The sequence below is a fragment of the Spodoptera frugiperda genome, chromosome 8, assembly GCF_023101765.2.
Source record: "Spodoptera frugiperda isolate SF20-4 chromosome 8, AGI-APGP_CSIRO_Sfru_2.0, whole genome shotgun sequence".
Taxonomy (NCBI): Eukaryota; Metazoa; Arthropoda; class Insecta; order Lepidoptera; family Noctuidae; genus Spodoptera; species Spodoptera frugiperda.
Window position 1 is genome coordinate 3964804 of NC_064219.1, and position 24863 is coordinate 3989666.

Sequence of the window (24863 nt, forward strand, 5' to 3'; positions counted from 1 at the left end):
TCTAAATATAAAGCATACATAAAAGTGACGTCATGTGATATTTTAAATCAATATATCTTTGAAAGTTGTTGATAGACTCCTTGTATAGTTTGGGAACACCTTACTAAGTACTAGTTAGCTCAGATACTTGTTTTAATTCCAAATGATATTGTTGAGAGTTTAAAACACAAAAACTGGTAATGTAAACTCCTTACATTGTCCTCGCTAGTAGAAATTAGAACCTTACCGCAGTATAAATAAAACAGACAATCCTTTTTATACGATGAAAACAAAAGGTAATTTTCCACATCACCTCAAACATTTAACTAGACCAGTTTGAACCAAAGTGGCTTAACCTTTAAGCACTTAAATGCTACTTCATTTCCTCACGTTCAACGTCATTTCCGCTGCGCTCAAAGCTAAGAGAGGAACGTTTGAAAAAGGAACATGGCGTCTCTTCCGGTATTTAACTTAAAGGAAGAGTTGAGTTTTTTTTTATAACGAATACTTGTGTTTCAGAGAGGTATTTATTGAGTAATTGAACAAAGCTAGATGTGAGTTCCACTTTGGTAGTTAGTAAAGATTTTGTTCTTAGAATTATTGATTTTATTTTAAAAAATTGTTCAAGAAATTTCGAAACACACAATAATACTTTGTCCGGACCAGGAACCACACGTGAGATCCCTTACTCGGCTTTTGCCTTTACGATTACTGATCAATCGTCAATCACGTTGAAATGATTGAACGGATTTTGATGAAATTTGGTAAACAGACGGAGTATGAGCTGATTTACTCGGTAATAGTATACTTTTTATCCCACGGGAATATGGCCGAAGACGCTGACAAAAAAATGCTGAAAATATGTGATAATATTCCTTGTTATCTGTGACAACCTTAAGTCCTTTCCTCTCTATAATAAAATACATGATATCACATTCACATATCCTCATAACTCGTTTATAAACAATTTCATAGTTTTATATCTCGTTTTCATTTCAATTCCAGTTCCTCATTTACGTCCTACCTTTCATAGCTAAACAGCCAACCGTCCGCACTATCTCCGGTCTATACGAGCTTTATAATCGATTCAGAACTCTATCTATCGACGGATAGAGGTTATTATGGAGTGATGTGCTATCGTAAAATGATATGGTGTTATGAAGATTGGTATTGGTCTGTGAATGTAGATAAAGTGGTTTTATTTAAAACTTCTTGCTCTGCTCTATGCTCTATCTTTTTATGTATAAAGTTGAAGAGTTTGTGTTACTATTAGTATAAGGTTGCCTAAAAAAATCTGATCATAAATAACGGTAGCATAATAATTATAGCCGTGACCATTTTTGTAATGGCAACCTTATTAATATACATTCACAAACATATTTTAATTTTTAAACTATAATTTTTCACCTGATTGACAGATCGGTGAAGGTCGTTTTTAGGTGGGATCCTCTACTATAAAGAGTCAATAATGATATTCAAATAGTATATTTTTCTTATTTTCAATGAGATACATAATTACCATTAAATATCTATATCTGAAAAGCGCCAAAGTGATCACACAAATACACCCGTTTTGGAGATGAGGAGGAGAGACACTAAAACATCACACGAAACAACCACTTCCCTACCCATTTCTCTACACCTAGAGTGACCATTAACAACAGAAACACACATTATATACAAAGTACATATTATTATACAAATATATCGTGGAAAGTAGGTCCGCATTTGTGGTTACCTTTACATTAAGCCGGGCCATATCACTCGAGCCCACACGGCCGTGTTCAATAAACAATGTGAGGGATATAAAGAGAAATATATTGTATATTATTTCAGACAATTTTCGAGAATATTTCTCATGTTTGTTGAGGTTTGTATCAATAGGTATTATGTTAGGTGAGTATATAAGACCTAGGTGGTGTTGATAGGTATGTTATTGTGATCTTACGTGATGATTGTAGTAATAAGTAATAGTTTTGTATCAATTATTCAAATACATACAAAGTTTTGTAGTATTATTTTTAAGAATTTTACCCCACACTAACTTTTTGTGTTTTTGTGTCGTGGGTGCGTTTACCCGAAACAACAATTTGTGGATCACACAAAGTATATGATGAGTCTCTAGCATGGCTTGAAACTAGTCGAGTTCCTCATCAGTTCCGTTAGTAAGCCGATAACATAATAATTCATCACACAAAGAGTTACTCCGTGCGTGAATCAAACCCGCTACACGTTGCACGGCAGCTGGTTGCCCAGCCACCGCGCCAACCGTACAACAGTAAATGCTGGAGATTTTTTAAATATTTACACAAGAAATAAAGTAGAGGCCTACTGCGTTATTTACTTCCATAATTTTAAAGTGCTCGTAAAAGTTGATATATGTGAGAACTACGCAATAATAAAGGCCATTATTATCAAGAAAATAATGTTTATTACCTCTTCGTATTACTAAAACTTGTGAGCAAAAAAAGGAACCATCGTATCGTCACGCCGTCCCCGAAGGGGTAGGCAGTGGTGCACATTACGGTATGTAATGCCACCGTACTATGTACACTCACTTTTCACAATTTGTTTGTGTTATATCCCATCCAATAGAGGGCCTATTGCCTACATTACGGCATAAACCACTATACAATGTACACCCACTTTCACCATTCGTGTTATAACTCTTATGTAACAGGGGGTGAGCCTATTGCCATTGGGCACAATTCCAGACTCGGTGCTACTTTTCTTTGCTCCCAAGCACATTACGCCTACACAATACACTACCATATTACAGAAATTTACCTAAACTAAAGTGTTATTATATTACAAAAATAAAACTCTGCGGTGAACACAATAAACAATGTAACATAACTTGAAACATATGCTCTATGCCAAGGTAATAAACACTAAGATACATTGTCGCAAGCTCATAAATCTTACATATTAACATATTGTTCACATTCTTACTGAAATAAAGACTAGCTTTATATAATATATGTGCTGCTAATTCCACGCACATAGCGAACAAGCCACAGAGTTGAAATGTTGGTGGAATGTTAACGAAGAGATATATAAGTTAACAAAGGTGCTTAGATATGTGTTAACAAACGTGTTTAGACTTCAGATATAGCGTTTACGAGTATTAGCGCTTTGTTAGTAATTCCTGAGATTGTTATTTTAAGAGGAATTTTTAGTAAATATTTGCACTGTGGTAAAAAAATATACATATATTTTTAGGGTGCCTCGTTGGTCGGTGGTCGCAAGTGCGATTGCCGGACAAGGAGTCTCAGGTTCGATTCCCTGGTCGGGCAAAATACCGCTGGGCTTTTTTCGGTTTTGCGAAAATTTCTCAGTAGTAGTACGGAGTCTGGAATTGTGGCAATAGGCTCATCCCCTATTACATGGGTCTTATAAAAAAAATGGTAAAAAGTGGCTGTATATTGTACAGCGGCATTATGTGCTGAAATCTGCCTACCTATTATAATTGCAATCTCTAAACCATATCTGTTTATCATAATCTATTGTATTTTATAAAGAAAACTTATATTCTGTCGCGGGCTCTTATTAATGAGGATAGAAAGAATTTAGAACTTAATTGTTCGTAAGAAGTACTAAAATGTGGTAAACATAAATTTATATCAAAACTTAACTAACTAAGGAATTAAAACTCCAAACTTTAATTAAGTAGGTATACTTGTACCTACTTTATTAGGTATTACTATTATATATGGTAATCCATATACCGGGCACAACCTAGACTCCATAGGACTTATAACACATACATGGGGTGTGCCTATTAAGGCACACCCCCTATTACCTACATAGGACTTATAACACAAATAGTGAAAAGTGTACATTCTACAGTGGCATTACGTGTCATAACGCCTTTGCCGGGGTAAGCATTTGCTTATCCCGGCAGAGGAAGTATAGAAAGAATTCAGGGATAAAAGACGTGTCTTTACTTTTTATAGATTGTTCATAGAATAAAGAGAGAAGTATTATGCAATAGTATTAAAGCATGGTGTTTTGGTCCTGGCAGGGTCGTAACGGTCTGGGCAACATCTACGTGTGGGCGAGCGGTGATGGCGGCGAGGATGATGACTGCAACTGCGATGGGTACGCAGCCTCCATGTGGACCGTCTCTATTAACAGGTTGGTTCACTTTAACGTAGAATTTTTCTTCTATCTTTGGTGTTTCTGTACCGATTTCTATGATTCTTTTTTTATTAAATAGGTAATAATGTTAACATTTTTTAATTAGGGACGAATGAGAGTGTTATAAACGTAAGAGTAGACAAATATAATCAGAAAGCTCCGAACTGCTAAGCTATCGGGAGTTATACGTGTTATTGTGAGTCAACCATAAAAGATAGACATTTGCTGGCGTGGAATATTTTTTAAATAATTTCAAGTAGAACATTTCCGTCGTACATGATTTCTGTGTAGCTTTAACAATTAAGGCTGCACACGCGTCGGAAGCTTAAAAAATGGAGTAAGTTCTCCTGTTTCCCAACATTTCCCTTCACTGCTCTGCTCCTATTGATCGTAGCGTGATGAAAAGTATAGCGTTAATTAAGTTTTCTACTAGCGTCGTGTGTTAAGTTAGAAAGTCCTAAGTTAAGGTGCTTTTCCACCAGAGATGGGAATTGCTATGTAGCTATGCTACGAAGATGTAATAGCTAAGCTGTGAAAGTATGTGACTGTTGTCACTGATACTAAGCTTAATAGCTGTTCGAGGAAGATGCTCGAGTATGCAATTTGTCGATAATAGGGAAGCCATCTATAGCACGCATCTTTCCATATAAAAATCATAGCTTACCTGAGTCCGTTTCCACCAGTGCTAAGCTATGTGTACCAATGAATATGATTGGTGGAAGCCAAACGTATCCACAGCAACGTAGCTTAGCACATCTCTGGTAGGAAAGCAGCCTTAAGTTAGAAAATCCTAAGTAACAAAGTTGCCGTCACTATTTACGACGAAGCCATTTGTCAAGCTTGCTCCAGTTTTAAAAAAGTTGCAAAGACTTTGTTATTAGGTTTCTTATACAGTTTGTTATACTGCCGTAAATAAAACAGGATTCATTTTTAAATTAAAATATCAGGTATATTAGGTACTTGATCAAATAAACATAGAAATATGTTGGTTCTTAAAATCGTATATGTATTAAATATTCACAAAGTTAAAGTTAAAATAGAATTATTTGTCTGACAGTTACTTTGTGACTAAACATGAATAGAATTATTTAGTTACTAGCGCGGTACCGCGACCTCCGGCGGTTTCGCTCGCGTGGATTACGGCAAATTTTTATGCGCTACTTTGTCAGCGTAGTAAATATGAATTTTACTATATTACTTTTTTTGTTCAAAACAAACAAACAGACAGACAAACAAAAATAGTAATAAATATTATATTGTTGTATCTATCGTATTTATATTCAAAAACATGTAATAAAAGGCAGCTATTAAAATTTTACAGACTCTCCAATTTATTAGTATAGATTTAATAAATAACTAACAAAGAAATAACAATAACCATTTAATACGGGTAATACTTACGGCTACAATATTTAAAATTACCTACAGTAACTAATATACAGGTATCTTATACAAAAAATCATTAATCAAAATCATATTAATTTAAAATTGTAAAATAGCTAGAGTATTTTCGTACTACATTTAAAAAAGAATCAAATTAGTATTCAGTGTCGGTACTAAAGGCAATAGTAAGCTCCAACCGTTTTACATAATGCCAACTTTCGTTTGAAAAATCGAGGGTTTTTAGGTACGTACCTACTCTCGGTCTTTGTGATCCCAGACTATTTTTAAAAAGTTACTTTTGGCATTGATAAAGAGGCTTGCTAGGGCGCCATTTATTAGATTTACAGCCGTCTAAATCTGGAAATCGTTTGTAAAACTTAAGAGCTTTCATGTTTTTAGGTTTTTTTAGGGATCATGAGCCACATTTGGAAGGTTTTGGTCTAATGATCACTCAGCTCATACCCAGTCTGTATACCAAATTCCATCCAAAATCTTTTCAGTAGTTTCACATTTATAATATTAGTGTGATAGTGTCATATATCTGTTTATAACTGCTTCTATAGATTTTCTATTCTGTTCTTAGTTAAATATCAAATACATTGTTTTACATAGTATAAAATAAAGTCGCTTTTTCTGTCCCTATTTCCCTTTGTATGCTTAAATCTTTAAAACTACGCAACGGATTTTAATGCGTTTTTTTTTAATAGATAGAGTGATTCAAGAGGAAGGTTTATATGTATAATACATGAATAATATATCACCATTGCACCCATGCGAAGCTGGGACGCTTCGCTAGTAGAACATAAATATTATGACCAAAATCAGAGATAACCTCAAAAATATTTTCTAACTTTAATTCATAATTTCCAGTGCCATAAACGATGGTCAGAACGCGCACTACGATGAATCCTGCTCATCAACGCTGGCTAGTACATTCAGCAATGGTGCCCGAGACCCCAGCACTGGGGTGGCCACTACCGACCTCTATGGAAAGTGTACTGCAACTCACTCAGGAACTTCAGCTGCTGCGCCTGAGGCTGCCGGAGTTTTTGCGCTGGCTCTGCATGCTAAGTAAGTTACATTTCGTAATTTAAATACAATGAGTATTTATTATTAAGTAGTTTTAAAGAGACTAATAAAGACGAAAAACTTAAATTTTATGAGAAAAATTAAAATCATAGTTAAGGGCTTGTTTCACTATGTCTAATGACATTGCAGCTGCTTAGTGCTTAGTGTACGTCAAAACGTTTATATTTATTTTTATTATATACGATCTTATGCGTCAGTTCCAGTAACAGAAACTTAATCAGTATTAGTACGAGTTTGGTTTACATTGAACGAAAACGAAACAACGGTGCATTCGGTGGTGCAACAAGTTGGTATTGTTGATCGAAGTGCAACAACCCGATTGGTCGGCACGAATGAACCAACCAATCAGAACGCCGAACGCGCTCTCGTTAAACGTAAAATAAACCCGTACTACTACTAAGCCCTCAGATATTGTCAAACCAACCCTTAACCTAATTTCGACATGAAGTAAAATTTTGAAATCATATGAAAGGACCAACTAAAGCAAATTTAATTTTACTTTTACTTTTGTCAGAAGTGTCTCATTTTGTTTGCAGTCCCAGTTTAACGTGGCGAGACATCCAACACTTGACTGTTTTGACATCAAAGCGGAATTCTCTTTATGATGCCAAGGTAAGCATTTATTGCAAGTAGTCTGGTAAAAACTATATGATTTAGATGTTGACCCGAGAATCGAACCCGAGACCTCTTGTCGGGGAGTCGCACTTGCGACCACTCGACCAACGAGGCAGTCAGATGTTAAAACTATAATACAAAAATGAATAATCAGCGTAACAATGCCCTCAATCTCATTAAACATAAACATGAATATTATTCAAACGAAACCAGACCTTATTAACAGTTGAAAAATTACAAAACACGGCCTTCAGTTTATTTTAACTAAAAGTTTAAATGTCAAGGTAAAGAAAACTTAAAAGGTTAAGGTCTGCCCAAATTACTAGACATAATTATTAAATTCAAATTTTTTTTTGTTCATTTCTTTTTATTATGTGGTTTTGTAGTACGTGGGAGATTCTATTAGAAATTTTATTTTAATAGAAGTTGGTCGAGAGTTCAGACTAAATATTATTGGTAGCATTTTTTGTTTTTCGCAAATGTAAGTAAATGTAAATGCTACACTAACCGCAATACCTCCCTCTTTCAACGAGGTATTCCTCGAAGCGCAACTGTTTTGAAGCGCACCTCTCCAAGCGCACCTATTTTATTCCTCGAAGCGCACCCGTTAGTTGCGCTTCAAGGAACTATTAAAAATATTAATTTTTATTTCCTCGAAGCGCACCTATGTTTTATTTTCGACTAGAGAGGGGATGCTAACTGAAACTATCGATAATAAGATATCGATAATCTAATACACGTAGCGCTATCTATGAGCAAATAAGGTTAAACCTTTAAAAATAGTTTCTTGTCGATGTATGACATCGCAAAATTAAATGTTCCGCTTGAAACCGCCAATTAACGACTTTTATTAGTTATTTTATACAATATTGAAGAACTCTGTACTCGTCGACCATAGATTGTTATTTTTTTACCCGACAGCGCCAGAAGGAGGGTTATGTTTTTCGAGAGTATGTATGTATAATTGTTTGGCACGCTCTGCAGCCTAAACGGCTTGATGGATTTTGACTTAAGAGGTCTCGTTAGATTCGTATTTACTGTGAGAGTGACACTGGATATATCAAAATAATAAAAAAAACAAAATGGTGGATTTTTGGCGCCAAAATCGAATATTGCTCACTCTCTAGCTTGAACGACTCGATGGATTTCAGCTTGATAGGAGTCGTTTGATTCGTATTTACTGTGAGAGTGACACTAGATATATCAAAATATAAAAAAAATACAAAGTAGTGGATTTTTGGCGCCAAATTCGAATATTGTTCACTTTATAGCCTGAACGACTCGATGGATTTCAGCCTGATAGGAGTCGTTTGATTTGTATTACTTATATATATCAAAATATAAAAATAATAAAATAAAAAAGGTAATTTAAAAAACTAAAAAACTCGACTGCGTTTCTTTATAATATGAAAATGAAAAATCCCTAAAACAAGAAAGTCATCGTAAAACTGAAGCTTTCGGGACCCATTCTAGAAAGCCATCAGTATGTGCTCTCACTAAGTTTTCAGATATAGATTAGGGTTTTTTCATTTTTATATTATAAAGAAACGCAGTCGGGTTTTTTTTTTTTGTGGGACAAGCCCGCCACAACCTCCCATACCGCTGCAACTCCTGTAAGCCAGGATCTACAGTAGATACAAACATGAAAACACCGGAACACTGAAATCCGGCGCGTCCCAGGGAAATGAATGACTGTCTTGGATCCCGCAACGAAACAAATCAGAAGATGTTATTAGAGGAGAAGAAAAGAAAACGATAGTTTCCACTTCCCTCGGTGAATTTAATGCAGGAGACAGGATGACTTAAGCCTTAAGGCACAAAAGAGACTGCACAACTGGGAGAAGCCCAGTCTCCAAGCACCACCGAAATTTTTACTTAAAACTAAAATATTAAATGTTAATACTAAATGGGTCCTATGCGTGAGCTGTTATACTTGCTTCCAATAATAGGTATGGCAAAAACGCCTAAACGCACGGAAATTCGCTCGAGACTCCACAAGGTCCGTGTAATAAACTACACCTGATGAAACAATTAAATTATCCAACATAGCGTTACGCTCAGATTGCCAGAGACCACACTCCCAGAGTATGTGATGGGCGGATTGCTCATGTTGCAACTCCGCTGTCGAACATTGGCACCATGGTGAATCAACAAGTTTAAATGAGAACAATTTGCTTTTAAAGTTGCCATGGCCAGTAAGAAATTGGGCAACACAGTGATCCACCTCCAACCATGTCCTCTCCAGTCGCTCATGCACGGATGGAAAGAACTGATAAAGGTGGCGGCTCTTGATAGAAGATTAGTATTGATCCTAATGAGTGAACAAAGACCTCAACCGAAAGTATTAGTATAAAACGTATAAATTATTATTACTTACTTGAACATCTGTTGGACATTTCCCAAACAAACGTTGAAGTCGAAACGTAGATTTTTAAATTGAATATTGTATAAAATAACTAATAAAAGTCGTTGATTGGCGGTTTCAAGCGGAACATTTAATTTTGCGATGTCATACATCGACAAGAAACTATTTTTAAAGGTTTAACCTTATTTGCTCATAGATAGCGCTATGTGTATTAGATTATCGATATCTTATTATCGATAGTTTCAGTTAGCATCCCCTCTCTAGTCGAAAATAAAACATAGGTGCGCTTCGAGGAAATAAAAATTAATATTTTTAATAGTTCCTTGAAGCGCAACTAACGGGTGCGCTTCGAGGAATAAAATAGGTGCGCTTGGAGAGGTGCGCTTCAAAACAGTTGCGCTTCGAGGAATACCTCATTTCAACGCCCTATAATAACCAAATTTTTCTGTTTTTAATTCCAGGGCCGTTTCCATTGGACTATGAACGGCGTGGGACTAGAGTTCAACCATCTCTTTGGGTTCGGTGTATTGGATGCGGGCGCCATGACAGCATTGGCTGCCAACTGGCGATCCGTGCCACCACGATACCATTGCGAGGCTGGATCTGTTAATACACATACGTATGTACAATTTTTATCTGATATACGTATACTGTACCCTTAGTACGAGTTAACTTTTAAAGTAATCGAAACGAGAGCGCGTTCGGCGTTCTGATTGGTTGGTTTATTCGAGCCGGCCAATCAGAGCGCCGAACTCACTCTCGTTTCGATTACTTTAAACGTAAAACAAACTCATACGAATACTTTTTACTGCTAACTTTGAAGCTAACTTTGAAGTTGCAAATTTAACAATGACCAGTATAGTCCAGCAGTTTTTGATAAAAAATAAGATAAAGTGCAGTGAACTTTCATATACTATGAAATTGGCGAAATCGATACATGTTTACTTTTATGGGTACCTACTTATTATATCTAGCGCAGACTTTAATGAAAGAAGCCATACTGTGATCTAAGCCGATAGTATTGGCGCTTAAGTTAAGTGCAGGCATGTATTGTAGTATACCTAAGGCTTGAATGCTACTAAATGTGACGATTATGGGTGTTTTTTTTATGGAATAGGTGGCAAACGAGCAGACGTGTCACCTGATGGTAAGCGATCAGCGCCGCCCATGGAAACCCGTAATACCGGAGAAGTCACAGGGTGTTTAAGAAGACATAAAATAATTTTATTATAACTTTCGTGAGACATACTAAATGAATTATTATGTTATCGGCTTACTCACGTAACTGTTTGACGAAGAACTCGACTAGTTTCAATGATTAACATAAAATAATAACCAGTTTTGCCATATATTAATAAATTCTGTGTACATTTTTCAGTGAAATCCCATCAGAAGGTCTCCTGACCCTGAAGATTGATACAACAGCGTGTGCTGGTACTCCGAGCGAGGTCCGCTACCTGGAACACGTGCAGGCCGTGGTCAGCGCCAACGCCAGCAGGCGCGGAGACCTTGAACTCTTCCTCACTAGTCCTATGGGCACCAGGTATGGAACCACTAGCTAGGAAATTAGTCTATAATTTTTTAGTATGTATATTTTCGAGCTAGTAATTTGGAAAGAAAAGTGAAGCGAATAATTGGTACTTATGACTTTACTGAAACCAAGTTTTTGTGATGTCGTTTGTAACCTATGCTGAAATATGTGAAGTTTAAGTGTGGGAGAGCCATGCTTCGGCACGAATGGGCCGGCTCGACCGGAGTGATACCACGGCCTCACAGAAAACCGACGTGAAACAACGCTTGCGTTGTGTTTCGTTGTGTGAGTGAGGTTACCGGAGGCCCAATTCCCCCTTCCCAATCTTCCCCATCCCCGATTCCCGAACAACAACCCTTAAATTCCTAACTCCCAAAAAGCCGGCAACGCACTTGTAACGCCTTTGGTGTTTCAAGTGTCCATGGGCGGCGGCGATTGCTTACCATCAGGTAATACGTCTGCTCGATTGCCGGCTTGTTCCATAAAAAAAAAAAAAAAAAAAAAAAGTAACTTCTTGACAAGCTTTCGGCATTTGAAATAGTGTTAAAGGAACACATAGTAGCTAAAGATCCTCATAATACCACTAGTCTTGTTAGATTAAAAAAATAACTTAATTAAACAAGCTTGGCCAACCACTGAGCTTAAAAGAAGCTCCAAGTTTATCATAGACACCACATTCATTTTTTTCTGAACTACTTCTTAATTTTGTTCTCCAGATCAATGATCCTGAGCAGGCGCGCGAATGATGACGACTCCCGTGATGGTTTCACCAAGTGGCCGTTCATGACCACACACACTTGGGGAGAATACCCTCAGGGCACCTGGATCTTAGAGGTAAGCTTTTGCTTTTCACTGAAGTAATTATCAAAAGAAGTTATATTTTCCATTGCCAATTTTAAGACGTTGCTGAAAGTCACCGTTTACTATTCTTGCTATTGATTTCTTTATCATTTTGGCGTGTGAATGGTAAATAATATTTAAATGTTTTCAAAAATATATTTTGTCAAAGATGCCGAAAATCAAATTGATTACTTTAACAAATTCTCTAGGCAAGGCTCGCTATTTTTTAAACAAATTTTGCTTACGATTAGGTCAATAACTACCCTGCCACAAATATCATATCATATTTTCGTATCCAGGCACGCTACAACGGTGGTCCAAACAGCAACCCAGGTGACTGGTCAGGGTTCTTCCGAGGCTGGTCTCTAGTGCTCCACGGTACTAGGGCACCCCCCTACGCCCAACTCCAGCCCCAGGATCCCCACTCAAAGCTCGCCGTCGTCAAGAAGGCTCACGAAGACAACGCGATCAACTAATACATAGGAACCACACCAGGTTTTCATCACTAATCAGGGTTCGCTAGTTGAAATTTTAGTTTAGAAGATATTTTTTAATATTTGGTACAAAAATTTTAGGAAAATTTTATAGATGGAAACTTAAAATCGCTGAATATGATGCTTGTCAACGTAGTTTGAGTTCTATAGTCTTTACTGTGAAGGTATGTTTTTATTTGAACGAAGGTCATCTTGAAATATATAGGGCTATACAGCAGAAATTCTTGTTGAGTGTTTTCTGGAATCTGGTGGTAAACTGGTTGGAATTGATTGGTTTAAGACATCTACTGCAGGGGCCTCAGCAATTGTCAATCACGCAGACAGGTAGATTTCAGGTTTAAAGTGATGATTTTTTCGTGAACACCACATTTTAGTGTATCTCATCAAATGACTTAAAATGCATTTTATGAACGCAAGCAACTGATCAGTGAAGAAAACTTGGATTTGAAAACAATGTAGGCATAACATATACTACAAAGCATTACAGAAAATTAGCTTTTTTAATTACAAAATCCTTCAAACAGAGGCAAGTTGCATAACTACAAAATTACAGATCGATTAAATATTTAATGACTCTGTAATAAATGTTATGTCTACAAAATAATCGAGCATCTGTAAAAACTTATGTATTTTTGTACATAGTTTTCACAGAAGCAAAAAATAATATTTTGTTAATTAAATTATTTATATTTCTGTAATTTATTTTTGTTAAACGGTAACTGAGTAATTATTTTATCTATTTATGTTGCTTTAAATTATTTTATTTTATGTATAATATTATTTGTTAAAAATAAATTAATTTATGGAATGTTACCGTTTATAACTATTTATGGCATAAAAAAAGAAATGGCGATTTTTTTATTATATGTATGAAAAGGGAATTGATAGGTTGGATTAATTCCTGAATAAAATTGTTCAAAATATTTTCAACTTCCTTCTTTAAAAAAAAAACAATCTTTTTTATTACTTTTTAAAACGATTCTAGTCATTTTGTTTTCCTAATAATATTGTTAAAAATTTTGTTAAATCTGTGCTTAAAATACTATTATAATATTTAAAAAGCTAGTTTTGTTAGAAATATGAAATATTTTTTCTTACATTAAAGATTGGAATGACGTTATTTTTATAATAAAATTCGCAGTAGAATGTAGAATATATTTATTTTCTATGAATTTTGTTCATCTTCTTTATAAATCTAGAACTTACATACAGACGGACATATCAGGTAAAACGTCGTATTAATCGCCCTACATTTGACACAAAATATCATCATCTAATAATTATGTTTTATTTCATAAAATGTTAGAAGTTGAACAAGATTTATTATAGAATAGATACATTTTATCCAGCATTTAAATTCACATTAATTATTTTTATTGTAGCCAAATTAATTTGTCATAAATATTTTTGTATTTTTTGTAGTTAAAGTAGCCAATTTATTTAATTAATCATTTTTTAAATTAAATTAATACGTTTGTAATTTTTGATTGAATTCAAATGGCCTTTATTTAACCCAGCTAAATGAAGTTCATTTGAATATTTTTGGGTTAAATAATAATACGTGTCGAAAGGCACGTATGTTATAGTATTTACAAAGAATATATTAGAAGATTATCGTTATCAAATAAGATATAATAAAGCTATTTATATAAATAACAACATGATTATACTTCCTTTGGGGCCCACAAACACTGAAAAGTAAAACAGCCTCTTTGCATCTATTTTCTTAAAGAATAAAATTTATTATTAAAATAAAAGGTTTTAGCGTTTTCACTTCCATATTAACCAAGTAACTTTATGTATTTACAATTATGAGCATAACCGTAGGATTAATACAAAATCGTTAGGTAATAATGGTTAAGAAATTAAAAAAAAACATATAAAGAAAAATATATTATGTACTACTATTATAGAAAATATAATGTGATTTGGTGTTGTATTTGAATTAAATGATGTTTTTGTAATTGCTACTCCTTTCCCTTTTATAGTGTTTATGTGAGGGTTTTAAAAACTAATAAGGTTTTAAAAAATATATCTTGAGGTACTTGATACTAGCACTACTACTAGAAACTACCAGACAATTTTACCTTCTTGATACTTACAAATAAAAAAATCATCGTTAAAACTCGTCACAACAAAACTACAAATTGATTTACATGGGAGCCGCCGCGCCGCCCTGATTTTCAAGAAGTAGTACTTATTATAAATCCTATTTCCTATTGGATTTTATGGTTGGATCAAGTCTATTCTATTTTACGTAAAACTCTTGCAATATCTCTAAAATCAAAAAGTCCTAGCTAAAAAATAACCAAACATCCACCAGCAAAACAATTTTTAATCGATTGACGGAGTGGAATGACCCTGGGATAGAATGAGCCCATTTACAAAATTTCTAATCCATTTTCACGAATTTAAAAGGAAAGGATTTGGAAGGACTAGTCTCGTCCTAGTCTGCATGAAAGTTTTTTAGCTAGAACCTCTAGATTTTGAGATGTTGAACCTACATCCACACCCTCATAAACTATCTTTTAATATACCTACGGTAAGATATGAAAATAAGAAATGAAACAAAGCAATAATTTTTCAACATTTAATTTTCATTAACAAATGTATCGGGCAGTTTGTTTATTTTACAATAGTTATAGCTATACACAAGGTATTGGAATTAAGTACAAAATCTATTTATTACACTATATACACATATGGAATATATCTTAGTCTCGCTAAGCCGTCGCCGGTAATAATCAAGAAGAAATAAATAAATATAAAAGAGGTAAGAAAAAAAAGTTGATTCGAATCAAAGGCACAGAATAGTTTTATCATTAATTTAACTAAGAAATAAACATACATAGATACATAGATAACCTGTCCCCCATGGGGGTAGGCAGAGACAATGGAACACCATTTGCTACGAATCTTACATACTTAAAAAATATAGACATACTAAATACAGATAGGTATATATAAATAGGATGAAATAAAAGCCGTAATAGAATCCGATTGCGTCGACAGACGGCAAAGTCACATTTAAAAAAATATCTTAGGTTTGCAATTACTTAGGCTGATTGTATTTCGATGCATAATAAAATTATTTAAATACAATACAATACAAAAGTGACAGCTTATCTATTTATGGGATATCACATCGGGTATTTTTTTATGATTAATTAATTTATGGGGAAGAAATTAATTATTCTACTACATTTTAATATAAGGAATCTGCTACTTACTATGACATATAACTTTATGTTTACACATTTTTTAATTGAATTGTAACGAATTTCATAGCACTTATATTAAGAACATAATAATTAAATTCCATACATTTTTGTATGGTTTTCGCTACCTTATTTTATACAAATTTGATTAAATTAAGGTACAGAACACTTAAACCCATGTAAAACATACAAATACGTACAAAAACTTTCGTCCGTCCATCACTGTTTCACTTTAATTCACAGTTTTTTTTAGTAAAGTCACATTATTGTATGGTCCCATGAAATTTTTTTTTGTTATTAATTTATTTACTCCCACATTCTTGGCCATACAACTTTTGTACGGGGTTGTTATATACACCCTTTATTTATTTGTATGAATGTTGTATGGTATCTCACAAACACATTTTAAAAGTTCGTGTAGTTATTTTATTTTATTGTATTAGTAAACAGGTATTGGTCTGTTTGGTTGGTTGTATGGGCTCATACACCCATCTCGTTGTATGGCCTGCCGTTGTGCATGTCTACATCAACGCCGCGCTCCGAGATCCCGTTGAGGCCATTCAGGTGCCCACGGGAACTTAACTGTCAGAGGTCTGGAAATAAACATTGAAGTAAGTATACTATAACAGTACCTAATGTCAAAAAGTCAGTAATGGTCAAAAAATATATCATCATGCATCGTTAAGCCTTTTATCCCCGAAGAGGTGGGCAGAGGTGCACATTACGGCTACACAATAGAGGTATAGACGCTTTTCACCATTTGTGTTATAAGGCCCATGTAATAGCGCGTAAACTTATTGCCATATACTGGGCACAATTCGAGAACCGTGCAGTAGCAAGGCAACAATATAAAGGTCTTATTGGGTCATATTATACATCTAGAGCCGAATTCATTCATCTCCTACATTAGATAACATAATATCAACTATAGGTTTACTCTCATAATTCGGTGGGTCACTGTCACAATCAGAGAGATAAGGTTTAGAACCAACAGCTTCACGTGTTTTAGTAGACAAATATCAAGATTGCCTACCCATGGTTTCCTGTTGTAACTCTAGTTTGTATGCTGGGTTGTCGTACGGCGGGAGCGACGACTCTCGAGGAGCAGATGGCACAGCTGGAAACATAGCAGATATTACTTTAATGTCTTAGTTTTAGTCACATAAGTTGGTGTTGTTACGTATACTCTTTCTTTAGGGTCGAGGGCGGACGAGTACGATAAATCTAAAATTGCTAATCCATCTTAGGTTAGATTCAAGTGTGGGAGAACCATGCTTCGACACGAATGGGCCGACACAACCGGAGTGACCGGAGCGACCGACGTGAAACAACGCTTGCGTTGTGTGAGTGAGGTTATCGGAGGTACAATTACCCACTCAATCTTCCCAATCCCCAATTCCCCAACAACCTTTAAATTTTCAACCCTCAAAAGGCCGACACTGCACTTGTCACGACTTGTAAAATCATCAGTTGGTCTGCTAGACTATTATCATAAAATAGGTCATGAAGGTCATGAAGAGTAAAAAAGAAATGGGCATTTGGATAAAATCACACACAAATAACAATAATATACGTACTAGTGATAGGCACGGATCGTGGTCGATGTCTCCGAAGCACCACAAGGAGTAGCAGCAGCGAGGTGAGGGCGCCGAGGGCAGCCACCGCCCCCACCCCCACCAGCGCGCCGTAGTAGTCGCCGCGGTGACGACTGGCCACTGATGATGCTTCTATCTCGTCTGGAACAAAAATATGTTGCTGGATATCTGTTTCATGGTTAGATTGCACGGTTGGTGCAGTAGCAGCGCGTTACGCAATGTGTCGATCTCTCAAATATATCACACTCTCCAAAACTATAGGGATGATGACGGGGTGTGAAAATTAAATATCTATTTAGCCCGTCAGTTATAATATAGGTAATGAAAAAATATTAGACACGTAGGTATTTTACGTTGTATGATACAGGAGAAAATCATTAGGTACTTAATTTTAACAAAAAATTGCTAACAATTACCTAAGTCTGAAAACAAACATTAATGGTCAAATACTCAAACATAGCTCTCAAATATAGTTCTGTCACTAGGAGGAAATCATTAGGTACCACCTAAAATTGAATAGCGTATATAATTAAGTCTGAAGACAAACATTAAGTAACTCATTTTATACGTATTCGGTCGATGTAAAATAAAATATCGATTATAACTTGTGAATGTATCAGATCAGTATTAGATCGGGTAGTATCATCAAATGAACAAAACAAAAGATAAAATATTTACTTAAGAACAAACTACTTACTGTCTATAGGCTCGGGAGAGTCTTCATGTTTTGTGTTAATCTCCAAAACATTACTAGTCTTCACTTTACCGTTCGTCAGGAACATTTCCAGCCACACACGACATCTGAAAGAAAAAAATAGACTATAATTTAAAATGACTAAGGGGGAGGCCTTTGTTCAACAGTAGTTGATACATCTTCAGACTGATGATGATGATGATGATGATGATGATGATGATGAGACTAGAGCTCAAAATAAACAGCGGTCATAACATCAAATGTCAGACCAATTATTCGATTTTTGGCTCATCGAGTAGTAGTTCCCTTATTGACGCCCAACATGGGACCATTATAATGATGAAATGAAATGAAATGATGAAACGATATTTATTTTTGCAAATAGGTTATAAAATAACACTTTTACACGTCGATCTCTTAAATAACTAGATGAGGCCGGCATTTCCTATCGGACTACTCTGAGAAGAAATGCCGAAACAAACTCAGAGGATACACCGATATACACGAGTCAAGTAAAGAACCAACCGACTCATTTTTTATTAACTGACGATCTATCAAAGTAAACTGATTGAAATAAATAATTTGACATTAACCATAATGGGAAGAATAAAATGTGCTTTAATCTTTTGTCTGTCGGTATATGAGACACAATAGAAAACACATTGTGTCTCGCGTAGATCTGCATTCCTAAATACAACGTACGTAAAGTCTACGTACTTAGTGTTAGGCTGCAGCCCAGTAAGAGTGATAGCAGGAGGTAGATCCCTGGTAGCCAGACGGAATTCATCCTGTTCCCTCTTAGATCCACATGCATGAGCTCCACGGTAGACTCGAACCCAGCGCTCAGCTGGTGATGGGATACCACGCCACCATACTTCTGCAGCTTCTGAGCCAACCGTGCGAGCCTCGATGGTCACCGTCCAGTTGTATGGGTCTGAAAACGATAGATATATCATTGTATTACATTTGTATCGTTATATCAATGTATTAAGATTAGATGTGTTTTGAGTTTTATCGTAATTGTTTTGAGTTGGTATACGCTTTGTAATCATTTCAAATTATCGTAATCACAATCTATATATAGTAAGATCATTTATCAGGTGATAAATAAAAACATTGATACATATATCCAGATAGATACATCCAGTTCCAATGTACGCAAGTATCGAAAATGTGTGTGACTCTTAAGGTATTTTAAGGTCAGAGTACATTAAAAAGTACGGCTCCTACTCCGCTCCTTCACGGTTTATGGCTACTGCTAGTTGCCAGATAGCTTAAGGTTCATCGCCCGCGAGGTGCAAGCCTATAGTCGGAGCACCGAGAGCGAGCGATGCAACGTTCTTTTGCTTGCACCTGGCAGTCGGGTCACTGCTGTCCGCCTCGCTGTCGGCGATCAGTACATACATACTACATTATTTTTACTAGATAAAATAATGGCATGACTTACCAACATAAGGAGCGGTGGTGAACTCAATTCTACCAGGATCGACCAGCTCAGTGGTAGCTTTCGGAGGCGGTACCAACACGAGAGATGCCTCATACCGACTACCAGGGCGCAAGTCATGCAGCTCAGCCGTGGACCGGCTGTGGTGTAGGAGTTCTGTCATGCTGTAGATTGGAGTGCCCACTGGACGGTATCTGAGGAAGAATGGTGAAGAGGTTAGGATAGAAGCGATATAATATTTCATCATAATCCAAGGGTTTTTATCTATACACTGCAGGACAAATGATACTCTTTTGACTATTAGTATGTTCTAATGCATAGACGTAGTTTTCTGACGGATTTTTAGACACGTAACGGAAAGATATTGCTCCTTTTCTTCTTGATAGATATCTATATTTTGCAATTAACTTCACTTAAAGATAGACAAACAAATACAATTTTATTATTTTTTTTGTTTGACGAACAAAGTCATGCCGGGCCATTAATTTAGCGGTTACATGGCAGTTTTAAGTTTTCCACTCGAGTTGATCATGCCTGGCGGGTTTTCTGTCCAACTGTTGTTCGTTGGGATTTTCTATCCAAAAACTTCATAAGTGCGATACAAAATTTATGACGTCATGCGTTGATTTGTTCGTCAATCGTCTATGTGCGACTGGCGATACATAACAAGTGAAGCATTTTCAAAAACCTAAACTTCCTAAGCAACTAAGAAGATGTTAAAACATCATCTTACCTGACTTGTATAGCGTCTATGAACTGCAGCTCGTCCTCGCCGAACCGTCTCCACGTGACGTGAGCCACGGTGTCATTGACATCCACGATCGTCAGCCGGCTGTCTATCTCACGGCGTTTCTCTTCTACTGTTGGAGTCGCCTGAGACATAAAAAAAAATGTCTTCATTCAATTGACCAACCTAATATTATAAAAAAAAAATGTTGCCCCACATTAGGGGGCAAAGTTTTCTCCTTCTCCTGTGTTGTGGGTGCGTTTATAAACATAGAAAATCACATACACATGACACCCAGACCCGAAACAACAATTTGTGGATCACACAAACAGTTGTTCCGTGCGGGAATCGAACCCGCTACCCGTTGCACGGCAGCCGGTTGTCCAGCCACCGCGTCAATCGTGCAGTCAAACCATATAACAACCTAGTATGTTGTGGTAGCCCGGAGGTTTAAGACGCCCGCTTCTCATGCATGACGGTGCGAGTTCAAAACCTACCAACGGCAAAGTACCAATGCGACGTTTTCCGAATTATATGTACTTTCTAAGATTATTTAGACACCACTGACAAACGGTGAAGAAAAATATCGTGAGGAAACCTGGGCTTACAATTTCTGATTATAATTTTGAAATCGCCAACCCGCATTGAGCAAGCGTGGTGATTAATGCTCAAATCTTCTCCGTGCGAGAAGATGCCTTTGGTCAACAGTGGCCACTTATAGGCTGTTGATGCGTTAATAACGAGAAAATACTTACCGAAGGTGAATCCAGAGTCCGAACTGTATAGATTTCACTTTCTGGTTCCACTGGAAGGTTGTGGAGGTACAGCTTTCCTCTGATCTTGTACGTTGTGCCGGGAGAGAGACCCGTCAGTCTGAACTCTAGACGAGGAGTGGTCAGGATCTCGTCTGCTGGCGCGAACACTTGCGAGAACCAATGGGCGATGTCTTCGTCGCTGGAAAATGAGAGAAGAATTTATCGTATGAAGTATTTTATAGAAGATATAGGCTGCACGACGTCGCCGCGTATGCGCACGTTGCTCATGATGAAGAGTCCGTCTGTGACGCAAGTAGTAGAGCTTTTCTCCATTAATTTACGTGAGTAACCCGTGATTTTAGTTAACTTAGTATATCTCACGATAGTTATTATAAAAATAGTTTATATAATCTAGGACATCTATCCTGGAAACGGATTCAAATGTGTCAAATAGTATAATAAAATTGAGTTTATTTGGGTTGAAACGAATTTAACAAACCAAGGACTTGAAAATCTGTTGAGCCATCTTCGTGTAATAATTGGTGATGATTCAAGACGTTGTTTCACAATGTCATTAACATTTTCAAAAAATTCTTGATAGAACCTCAATGGAAACACTTACGCCTTATCAGTATATCTCAAATCGACACTGCCTCTCAATCCCACCAGCACAGGTGGAAGTCCAAACAGCATCTTCACACTTGTAGGAGAGTCCGCTTGCAGAGAAATAACAGTCAGCTTCTTGTTCATGTCTCCATACCCTGGAGGTAGGGTCAGACCTGGTGGTAGACCCTGCAATGCAGGCTCCCCAGGACCCATAGGCCTGTGGATGTTGTTCTGGTCGTAGTCCGGAATGTTATCATCGTGAGGGAAGTGGATCTCAGGAGGTATGGTTGGAAGGAATGACTGCAGAGATGGCCCATCCGTTGTCGTGTGACCTGCAAGCGAGTAACACGTTGATACAGAAGAAATTATTAAATAACCGCACCAAGAAGACATTTTGAAAGAAATTATTATCCAAACACGAAATAAATTTAAGGCCACTAGAGTCTTTAGAAAGAATTCCATTTCAATTAAAAACTGTTTTAGGAACAGTCGAAACAAATACGTGATTCCAACTTGAGAAACTTGATCATTTTGACTAACTAACTAAAGAATATTCTAATTCAAAATGTCTCTTTTCACATAAACACTAAACAAACTACGACAGTTTACAAATAGTAGTAGTTAATACAATAAGATGACGTTATGATTGACTAGACGATGTGTTAATCGGAATATGAACACATTACATAAACAATACAACTAAAACAGTAATTTGTTTTTATAGGTGTGACGAATTGCTTCCTAATTCTGCAACAAAGTTTAGTAAAATATACAGAAGATTGGAAATGTCAGTCAAAATTGGGAGTCAGTCGTTAATATATTGAGCAACACACAAACACCAAGGCGAGGCAACAAACCTGCCGGGTCCCCCGGATCTTTGTCTGCCGACCGTCCCAGGTTCTTATTCGCTACAGTCTCCACATCCATCTGATTGAGCAAATGCTCTAAATCCAGTGTCGTGTACGTCTTAGTACCCATGTGGGTCGCCTTCGAGTTTTGAGTATATGTTGAGGCGACGTCAGGCTTAGAGTTAAGCACAGGTCTTAGTAGCACAGTCTCATAAGGATTTGGGTCTTTAGTCAACACATGGTGTGCTTTGCTATCGTCCTCCCACAACACGTCATGGTACATTTCAGTCGGTTTTGGGCTCTTCATGTCCTTAGTTTTAAGTATTGTCACATGCTTCCTAAATGCCTGGTCTCGACCACTACTTTGGGGGAGGATCACGTGAGGAATATGGAAGTCTCCAGTGTTATTTTGTATAACGGGTTCGAATAAGTTCGGCACATGCATATCGGACATAGTGTTAGATTTCATCTCACTGTGGCTTTTAGTGAATTCGGATAACGGTCGTCTTTCGAGCGAAGGTAGAAAGAAGTTAAGATTTTCTATTCTAGAGATGGGCACTTTCCTAACCGGCTCATACACTGATTTAACTGGTCCTGTTTCTGCGGACTGTTGGAGTGGGCGTGGGGTAGGCGGAGGAGGCCTATGAAAGAATTCGTGTAGTTTCATATCTGGGGTAATGTAGTTAATGTGCTGGTCACCGCGAGTTTGTTGGTAAGTGGGAGGTGGGAGTGGTTTTCTATAAGAATCTGGCAGTTTTGGGTGTTCTTGTTTTCGGTGCTGTAGGTCCCAGTTATCATGGGTACCAACGAGGGGTGGCTCGGGATGAATAGTTTTGAATTTGGCATCGACATCGTTGAGGGAGAATACTGTGATATTGTCTCCTTGAGTACTAGGCGAGGGTTTGGAAACTGATTCAGGTTGGTACTGGGCAACTACTGTGACTGTGGAAGGGAAGACAGTTTTGAGGTATTTTGGTAGTGATTTCACAGGGTTAAGGTGTCTGTAGTAGTCTACAGCGTCAGTCGTAAAGGGAGGGGTGGGTATGACAGGGGCAGATGTGGGTGTCTCAGGTGGTAGTGGCGTCACAAAGTTCATCATTTCACCGAGAACAGGCATGTTGAAACTCTGAAAAGATGATCCATTTCCAGCTGCAAGTAATAATGTGCGGATGAGTGACATGCTCGTGATAATGTGAGATGAACAATGATGGAGTGAATATGATCTTGAATTAAGCATTATCGTTGTCGCATTAATGATGAATGATGTTATTGTCGAAGTTGCAGAATATAAAGTGTTCATGGCGTGGAAGCAGTATCAAAATAAACCTTGACATTTCTTCGTAAGTATGCATATGTCTAATATCTGCAGAATGATCTCCTTACCGGGGTGAGGTACACATCCCCACTGCTTGCAGCAATCCTCGTCGGATATGTTGACGGGAGCAGGCCGGTGAGTGGGAGGACAGCGTAGTGACTGAGGAGGTACAGCAGGGAGGGGCGAACACACCTCTTGGCAGTCCAGCTCCCCATTCTCACAGAAACAACGTTGTTCACAACCAGTTAATGTTATTGGTACTTCACTCCAATTTGGCACACTGAAAAGAAAAACATATTTTGGAAATACATTTAAGGATTTTTGGACAGTGCCAAGACCATCTACAATTTAGTGTCCTGTAGTAACAGTCCCTTTGCATATGTACGAAATATTGTTTTGGCTTTTGACTGTTTCGATTTAGAAAATAACTATTATGTCATTAAAATAAACAATAATAAACAGACCAAAATGCGACACTTCTATCCTTCACAACAAAAAAGAAGAGAAACATATAACCATTCAAAACACCTCATAACAAAGTCTACTCACGCAATTCCCTTATAATGGCAGGTTCCATCGCTCAAACATCTGGCGGACCTGGGACAGCAGTTGGGTGGAGTGGCTGGAGGTGAGGGTGCCCATCTCACGCAGCCTTTGGAGACCAGCTCCAGGCCCACGTGGGAAGGACACACAAGTGCTGCACACTCGTGGGTGTCCGGACCAGTGCATTCGCAGAGCTCCGAACAACCGATGTGGAATTCGTCACCTAGGAAGATGGAGAAATTGGTTTTGTTATTCTGATTAGGAAAATGTTTGAAGTTTCTTGTAGTTTTATTGAATGTCAAGCACAAAAGATTTCTATTCTAAGCTTGAAATCATCTCCGTAGTATCAAATATCAAACTAACAGTAGCCTTAAGTATGGGAGAGCCCTGCTTCAGCACGAATAGGTTGGCTCGACCGGTGTGCTACCACGATCTCACATAAATCCGACGTGAAACAATGTTTGCATTGTATTTCGTTGTGTGAGTGAGGTCACTGGAAGCCCAATTACATTCTCAAACCCAATCTTCACAAAGCCCGATTCCCCAACAACCCCTAAATTTCCTCACCCTCAAAAGGCCGGCAACGCAATTGTAACGCCTTTTGTGTTTCGGGTGTCTATGGGCGACGGCGATTGCTTACCATCAGGTGATTCCTCTTCTCGTTTACCGGCTTATACCATAA

General features: G+C 37.1%; 2 protein-coding genes across 3 annotated transcripts in view; one reads left to right on the plus strand and one right to left on the minus strand.

The window, feature by feature from the left end:
* Positions 1-14400, plus strand: part of LOC118275521 (neuroendocrine convertase 2) — a 94527-nt gene extending 80127 nt beyond the window's left edge. The window contains exons 8-14 of the mRNA XM_050695241.1: positions 4004-4116; positions 6373-6573; positions 7128-7203; positions 10033-10190; positions 10950-11114; positions 11819-11936; positions 12242-14400. Coding sequence (XP_050551198.1) covers positions 4004-4116; positions 6373-6573; positions 7128-7203; positions 10033-10190; positions 10950-11114; positions 11819-11936; positions 12242-12418 — 1008 coding nt within the window. The 3' untranslated portion in view covers positions 12419-14400. The remainder of the gene's footprint in view (positions 1-4003; positions 4117-6372; positions 6574-7127; positions 7204-10032; positions 10191-10949; positions 11115-11818; positions 11937-12241) is intronic.
* Positions 14401-15012: 612 nt separating this feature from the next.
* Positions 15013-24863, minus strand: part of LOC118275795 (putative epidermal cell surface receptor) — a 55448-nt gene continuing 45597 nt past the window's right edge. Inside the window, exons 8-19 of one of the 2 annotated variants that reach the window (XM_050695358.1) lie at positions 24188-24404; positions 23707-23918; positions 22333-23472; positions 21492-21807; positions 20870-21068; positions 20121-20260; positions 19391-19581; positions 18661-18877; positions 17947-18050; positions 17232-17390; positions 16688-16771; positions 15013-16247 (exon numbers count right to left, since the gene is read on the minus strand). In XM_050695358.1, coding sequence (XP_050551315.1) covers positions 16240-16247; positions 16688-16771; positions 17232-17390; positions 17947-18050; positions 18661-18877; positions 19391-19581; positions 20121-20260; positions 20870-21068; positions 21492-21807; positions 22333-23472; positions 23707-23918; positions 24188-24404 — 2987 coding nt within the window. In that variant the 3' untranslated portion in view covers positions 15013-16239. The remainder of the gene's footprint in view (positions 16248-16687; positions 16772-17231; positions 17391-17946; positions 18051-18660; positions 18878-19390; positions 19582-20120; positions 20261-20869; positions 21069-21491; positions 21808-22332; positions 23473-23706; positions 23919-24187; positions 24405-24863) is intronic. The other variant, XM_050695360.1, reaches the window with a different exon arrangement.